The sequence below is a fragment of the Halyomorpha halys genome, unplaced genomic scaffold (assembly GCF_000696795.3).
Source record: "Halyomorpha halys isolate HHAL.00 unplaced genomic scaffold, Hhal_1.1 Scaffold223.1, whole genome shotgun sequence".
Taxonomy (NCBI): Eukaryota; Metazoa; Arthropoda; class Insecta; order Hemiptera; family Pentatomidae; genus Halyomorpha; species Halyomorpha halys.
This window is the reverse complement of record NW_027115445.1, coordinates 389,496-397,706: the sequence shown is the minus strand read 5'-3', so window position 1 is coordinate 397,706 and position 8,211 is coordinate 389,496. Positions and strand designations below refer to the sequence as shown.

At 30.5% G+C, this 8,211-nt stretch overlaps 1 protein-coding gene across 7 annotated transcripts in view; it reads left to right on the top strand.

Annotated features, from left to right (window-relative positions):
- LOC106679831 (protein Nazo) overlaps nt 1–5,017 on the top strand; it is a 6,778-nt gene extending 1,761 nt beyond the window's left edge. For 3 of the 7 annotated variants that reach the window (XM_067052471.1, XM_067052470.1, XM_067052473.1), the window contains exons 2-3: nt 1,789–1,954; nt 4,150–5,017. In XM_067052471.1, coding sequence (XP_066908572.1) covers nt 1,795–1,954; nt 4,150–4,421 — 432 coding nt within the window. In that variant the 5' untranslated portion in view covers nt 1,789–1,794 and the 3' untranslated portion in view covers nt 4,422–5,017. The other 4 variants (XM_067052468.1, XM_067052469.1, XM_067052472.1 and 1 more) reach the window with 3 other exon arrangements.
- Nucleotides 5,018–8,211: the final 3,194 nt, after the last annotated feature.

The following is an 8,211-nucleotide window of genomic DNA, read 5'->3' as shown; positions in this document are numbered from 1 at the left end:
TATTCAGTTATTGCTTTTATATTTATACTCAGTTATTGCTTTTTTATATATACATAAACATGTCAAATGACTAGAATTCATATACCACAAAAACTATATAAAAAAAGCAATAAATTGATGCAGACTTCCAGATTAATTAAATTACACTGTAATTTTTTCATAATCTTTTTTTTTGTCAGCACTCTATATCAGAGAAATTTCTTTATGTTACCTTAAGCCATGTACCTCATGAACTACTATCAACAGTTTTTTTTGTATTATGCTCCAACATTTACAACACTGCAGTTAGTTACTATTTTCTCGAAAAAAAAAAAAAAAAAACACAAAACATTGTAAGAAATTTGTATAAAAATGTCATCAGCTCTACTGAGTGTTGAGAAGAATAAACGAAAGTCATAGAATACCTTTACGTAACTCACATTGACACCCTCAGTTTTTCAAAATGGTGCCTCAGATTGAAATTTCTGAAAGAAATTTTTCTTGATGGTTAATTCAATTGATTCAGTATTTTTAATATTTAATTTATTGGAAAAAAATTACCTAAATGTGTTCCATTATAAATCAGTGCACAAATAATTTGCTAACTCATTAAAACACAAAACTTGATTGATTGAAGATAGAGATGGTGTTGAAGTTATAATACCTGCTTTGGAAGGCTTGAGGTTGACAAAACCAGGAGGCCAACACCCCATCATTGAACAAAAGTATGTCGGGACTTTAAAGCTGGAATTATCAAGAAGAAGGATAAGCGGTATCAAAATGATAGTAAAATATTACCATATGTATACTTACATCATTGTTGTACGTTTTCTACAGAATTTAATTAGATGTTTATTTTCCAACATTTTTTTTACTATATGGACTCAATTTACTTTTGTTAAGAAGCTTTGGACTCCTCCCTTAGTCAGGGTCAAGACACCTCTTAATCCAGTTATTAGATCTTTCTATAGTTCAAAAGTTCCAGACCTCCTACAGTATCCCTAAATCCTCTATCAATGGTTCTGTGGTTTTTATTTGTTAATGAATTATTTCGAACATTGATGTATATTTTATAAATAAAGAATGTAAAAATAAATTGTGTTAAAATTCAAGAAACAAAACATTTCAATGTGTTATACTACTTCCAAAAATTTAAAAAAAAAAAAATTGAGGGTGTCAAAATGACTTGTAAAGATTCCCTATGATTTGCTTTGTCCTGCTAAACACAGCAGAGCTATAGTATAATTTTGATACAATGTTTGAGTGTTTTCCAGAAAATAGCAAATTGAATGTTCTGTTCTAAATCTTGGTACATGAAGCACATAAATTCCTGTTCATGGTTTATTAATTATGAGGCACAAGAAGGATAGAGAGATCTGAAACTTGGCTATTGAGAGTGCTTTGTGAAGGTATATATACGTGGAAGTCAGCAGGCATTTATCTTTTGGGGCCACTTTTACCTACTGTACTTGGGCAATTCCTCGGTTATCATCTAGAAGTTTTTCAAAAGTTTCTGATAAGTATTTTGTTTTCATTTGCTCAGTTCACAGCTAAAGAGTGAATAATTGAGAAACTTTTTAATCATAAATTTTCAAATTTTACTCCAAAATATATTTGTTTAATATAATATAAATTAAATATATTAATATGATATAAAAATATATATGTTTAATTTATAAGCTATCCATTATTAGTCCAATAATAAAATGTCTAATTAATTCATACTGAAATTTTACTTATATTTCTATATTTATACTTTTAAAATACATTTTTTATTTTCTAAATTCAAGCTAAATAGTTCCATTTTAGTTTAAGATGCCTATTAATGGTGAGGAGCTGATTAACGCTGCTGAACTAGTTTGTGAACAGAAGGAGGTAAAAGTTGCCTTAAAGTGTTCTGCGGCAGGTGCTGGTCTAAGTGCTTTAACAACATTTGCTGGTGGGATTTTAGCTGGTCCAATCGGTCTTGTTACAGGTAACTGTTAAGTGCAAGATTTGTTGGTTGCTACATATATATATATATATATATATATAGGTTATTAGAATGCCAGTGTGTAATCTATATATAATTTAAGCACTTAATATGCACTTAAATATTATATGTTTAATATACATACATCATTTAAGTAAATTTAGTAAAAATTCACTTTTTCCTATAAAACCAAATTTGACTTACTCCACTGTTGTTTGAACCTCATCATATGTATAAATATACTATAATGTCTTCCTTTTTGTTTTTTATTTATCTTAATAAAATTTTAATACAAATTTAGATTCGAACAAAATACTTTTATTAACAAAAGCATTACATAAGATCTGAATATAAAAATACCAAAATAAAATATTTAAATTTAATTATTACAAAACTCCTAGAATCATTTAATTAATGGGGATAATTCTACATCCAGCCCTTATATTACACATGAAAATATTGTATATATTTTTTTATTTAAATAAATTTACCATCAAATTCCTTCCAAACCCAATCCTTACACTCCAAAATCCTTAATGATCCTTACTTTGTCACAAATCAAGTCATCCATCAGGACCTCAAGGTCCCATATGTTGCCGATTTGGCCAAAACCAGATACCATTCCCTCTATGATAAACTTCCCAACCGCCCAAATTCACTTGTTTCTAAACTGGCTTCTCCTTCATTACATAATAATCCTTCTAGGGGTCTGAAAAGAAGATTGCCTCGAGATCTTTTCCTCTAGAAATGTTATTTGTTTTGTATCATGTCAATATGTCACTTACAGCAAATTTACTTGTTGAATATATTTTTATACAGTTGTAAACAACAATAAATAAATTATTAAAAAAATAAATTTGTTTTGTCATATAAAGTAAATAAAATTAAAGTATTAATTCACAATACTTGATATCTTATGAATATCCTTCATGATTTTCTCCAGTCCTCCATTTGTATTTGCAATATCTTCAAGCAGATACTTTACTAATTTCATTTGCCTTCAACTTACTAAAATACCAAGACAAAGTAATTTCTGTGATTGAGGTACATAATAACTTTACATTACATACCTGTAATCTATAATTAAATTATACTTTTTACCCTACATGAATTCAATATACATGTAGAATAAAAAAATGGGTTGTTACAGATTCAGTGGTATTACAAAAACTGAACTAAATTACAGTATTTACACATTTTCTCTGCTTCCTATATTATCCAGTGAACTTAATATTGGCGTAATAACTCTTGATAGTTTAAAAATTGAATATTTCTTACTGATTTTCACCATTTAGATATGCCTTGCTATTTAATTGAAACATGATAACCTCTAATTTACTTGAAAACTTCCAGTTTAATTATATAAGTGAACATTTTAATGTTTTATAGATTTACAATTTTCCATATACATATCTCTATCACTATCATTCTCTCTTATTAGTTAACATTCCTGTGTAGCGCCATGCAGTGACCTGGACCCATTTAAGGTTTAAAAACCAATATAATATAAAAATATATCAAAATAATTTGTAAATTAAAATTTTTAAATATTCCTTAAATCATGTCTAAATGTATTATGTATTTAAAAAAAAAATGCATTTTAACACTCATACTAATTTAATTACACATTTAGAGAACTGTATTTCCTACCTCTCTGTATTTTCTAATGAATCACTATAAAAATTCTCATTGAAAATTGCTTTTTCCGTTTGGAACAAATGTTGAACAGGAGTTAAACAGTGTGAATATATAAACAAAATCATTAAAACAAATCACTCACTAAAAGATAAGTTGTTATTTAGTATTATTAAGTGGGTAATAATTTGTTCTGTGTCCCAAACAGTAGTATATCTGCCCAGTAGGATATCTGGCCCACCAGGACCCCCTGTTGTAACAGTCTACCTTAACCATTATTATATGTCTTCATCTTTTTTAGGTTAGGGTGGAGGAAGGGAAGGGGGGTTGTTGGGTATCTGTCGTACGTATTTCTGCTCTGCTTCCAAGGCAAGAAACCATAAAGAAAAAAAAATGCTGAACATTGTGAATTTTAAGTTATGTGTCTTAAATTTATTAATTTTTTGTTTTTAATGGTCCATTGGAATTCCCCTTTTGTAATTACAACATCACTTAACCCATCAAGTATTTTATAAAATTTTCTGTCAAGATGCAAAATTAAAAAATTTTTTTTTTGTTTCTAGGAGCCACAGTTGGAGGGCTTTGTGCGTATTCCTTAACTAAAAATAAATTTAAACCTGTGGTACAGATTTTAAGAGAAGAATTGACTTATACTCAGAAGGAACAGTTAGCAAATCATCTAAGGAATGCTTTGAAAGATTTGGACATTACTGATGCTGTTAAATTGTTTAGTGTGATAAGTTGTGGTGAAGTCACTGTGATAATCACTATTTTTAAAGTTGTCGAGAAATTTTTGGAATCAAATAAAGGGTATAAAATGTTGGATCGAAGTTAAATCATGTTTAAATAAAATTGTATGCTATATGATATTTATTGGTAGTGTGTTATGAAAAACTTATAATAGAAAAGTGTCCTCTTCGTTTTTTATTTCATTTTGCTTTAAATGAAGTAATCTAGTTAATTAATTTTTCTGTGAGGTTGTGAATAGTATGAATCATTATAAGCTGATCGAATATGAATGCCCATCAGGTTTATCCAAAGTTTGGTTTTGCACAACTTCAGTTTCAACCTATACTTTTCTTAGCCATGCTACTAACAAAACCTCAATGATTAATTACTGTGGCTTTTTTGTATTTGATTTATCAACGTTGTATGTACAAAATTGTTTATGAAATTATTATTGAAGATCAGTTATACATTTTATCTATTTTTAGGTATACTTATTATATGTGTGCTGATGAAAGTATAATTAAGAATAATGAACACTTTTTTAAGGTTGTGAATATGTAAAATATAAAAATATGAAACTATTTCCTATTCATGTTTCTCTGTGATAATAAAATTAGGATTTAGTTTATTATTATCTATGTATCACTTCAAAATTATGTTTTTTTAAATTTTAAAAATAAATTTTAAATGTTATTTTATTTACATCCATTTTTTCATACTTTTTCCCATTATTTCTTATTTTTCTCAAAGGGTGTGGGTACAGATTAGGGCTGTATACAAAAGTGTAGAACTAGTGACACTAGCCAAAAACCTACATCTTTCCATGGGTCTTCTGATATTTGGCTAATATAAGTCAGTTCATTTGTCATATGTGCTCTGCTGGAAACCAAAGCCGGTCATTAATCTGATGCAGATTTTTTCATTGGCAAAACCTATGCAAGAACACAGAATCCACTGTTTCCTCCATTGGCCACACAAATAGGGCACAATTATTGTTCATCTAGCTTGAACCGGTCTAGATAGGTCCTGAAGAATTCATGTCCAGTAAGCATTTGAATAGTCTTATCGTGTTTCTGGGACATCCATACCAATACCTACTACAGGAATCAGATGATCCGTCCATCTTTTAGGATATGAGGCATATCTTCTGTTTTTCTAGGGTATAATTTATTTATAGTTCATTCAGTCAGTCATGAAAGCCAATAGGCTCATCTCACTTTTGTTGGAGATTCTGGTTCTATTTGTTGGCCAGAAGGCTCATTAGAGGCATATTGGTTTCATCATAGAATACATTGCAGAATGTAAAAGCAACATGCAAGACACTTCCTAGAAGTACACTTACAGCCTAACGGGTATATGTTAGGACCATGAAGGTTTTCATACAGATTGGTGCAGCATAGAAAAGTGTAGAATTGGTGACACCAACCAAAAGCCTATGACTTTCTATGGGTCTACTGGTATTTGGCTAATGTAAGTCAATTCATTTTTCACATGGCTCTGCTGCAAACTAAAGCCTGGCCTTTATCTAGATGCTGATTTTTTTCAATTGATTGTCTAGAGTGGATAACAAACTCCTCCATAGTTAAACTAACGGTCTTCCTCACTTAGAACTACTTCTTGGTTAGTTCTATTAGGCCTTGTCCTAATAGCCACATTCAAGGAATGATGGGGCATTCACTACTAGCTATTACGTTTGCTCTCCTTTATTTTCTTCACTATTAGCTTTTAGCTTCCTCATAATCCTGTTTCCGAACTTCATAATGTAATTGATCTTCTGCACCCTGAGCTTATCTTATGTTAGGAAGATATACCTGACAGAGGACAATGATCTTCTTGGAGGAACCTATAATAAGCTTCAACAGTTGTGTAACCGCCCCTGACTAGGTAATTCAACTCATACCTCCACCATAGTAGTAAAGGAATATTTCTATCAAATGATCAATGGTCCCATCCTGTTCGGTGCAGTTTAATCTTTTTCCTTAGAGCACCTGGAGTAATGAGCAAGAAACTGGTAGCCTGGTGATCACTGATCTGCTAATAATTGTTGGGCAAGTAAGATTTGCTCTTGCAAAAGTAATGTTGACTATTGAGGTGTTGACATTTATTGATAACATTGGAGTTGAGCCGGTATTAAGAACATCCAGCACAATGAATGTATCTAGAAGACATATATAAGAAGATGGGGTCAGGGTTGCAGTCAAAAGAGAAACAAAAATAGTTTACAATTATTTATTTTCCGACGTTTCGCCCCACTTTGCAGAGCTTCATCAGGGCTAAAAAGAAAACTGAGAATATTACAACAATAAGGCAATTTAAGCTCGGATAAATGTTATGTGAAAATAAATTGATAAGAAATTACATATAAATAAAAGGAAGGAAAACGTAAAATAGTATCAATATAAAATAAAATTGAATAAACAATGATAAGAATAAAAAAAAGTAACAATGGTAAGAGTAAAAATTTTTGAATAATACGTAAAATATACAGTTAAAAAATGCAGGAGACGAATAAAAAAAAAAAAAAAAAAAAAGAGAGATTAAATAAACGTCTTGAAAGAATAATAATTATTCTTTCAAGATGTTTATTTAATCTCTTGTCACTTTAAGAGTAATTTCTTATCACTTTATTTTTACATAATATTTATCCTAGCTTAAATTGCCTTATTGTTGTAATATTCTCAGTTTTTTTTTTTTAGCCCTGATGAAGTCCTGCAAAGTGGGGCGAAACGTCGGAAAATAAATAGTTGTAAACTATTTTTGTTTCTCTTTTGACCGCAACCCTGACCATCTGCTTATATAACAATTTTTACGGTCAACTATATATACATATATATATATAGTATCTAGAAGACATTCATCTCTTATGTTCATCTTTCTTCTCCTTGGTACAGTAGTCCATGAGTTAAAATATCCTGCAATGACAATCTCTGTTGTTTGTGTGTTTGCATGTTAACCACCAAGCTGGAAAATGGAAAGTCATATGAAACTGAAACTTAAAGAAAGCATACACTTAGGGTGATACAGCAACTTTTTCAATAAATTGATTTACTTCATTGGTTTATATAACTGATTTTACACTGTTTTTTCCTGATTTTTTAACTGGATCCTCTGTAGATTTTATTACACTCAGTATATCTCACTTGACTGCAAAAATGTATTATTAAAAACATTGAAACGGTGTAATGGGATATTCGAAAACACGCATGAATCATGCAAAAATCATCCGAAAATCCAGTTATGATTTATCTTAAACTAAACTACCACAGCGAATCATAATGAACAGTGAATCTACTTCATTCTCGAAGAATGAATAATTTCTAGATGAAAGAAATTTCAAAATTATTGGTTTAGATAGTAGGAAATGTACGTCTATTGGTGGAAAGTTAAAGCATTCGATTCCAAAATTTTAATGCAACTGTTCAGTATGGTGTGATTAATGTCATGGTGTGCGAGTTACTTGAGCGGTAATAAAGGTTTGGCCTCACAGAAGGCGGTTTGTCGTGCGTGCAGTGATTCTGCGGTGGTCTGCAATAATGTGATGCTACACAGAATGATGTGTCTTGTTCGGTCAGTCGTGGTCCTTCTGTATATTATAAACTCGTTTGGGGTCAACATTGAGGCGATGTCGGGTACATCAGATCAATAGGAGAGAGATGAACTGGGAGAATATTACCTCTTATGCATTGAACTGTAGTACTATGAAAAATGGTTTATCGTATGTAAGAATGTTTCGAGGAACTGCACTATCTTGAATTGTTCAGCTATCTCTTACCACGCTTCTGCCTTGTTTAACAAATATTTGTAATGCATGTGTGAAATATCATACAGAAACATAGATTTATGCTCTATTGAAATGATTACTTTCGTTTCTTCAGTCGTGGACAGCGGTGAGGCAG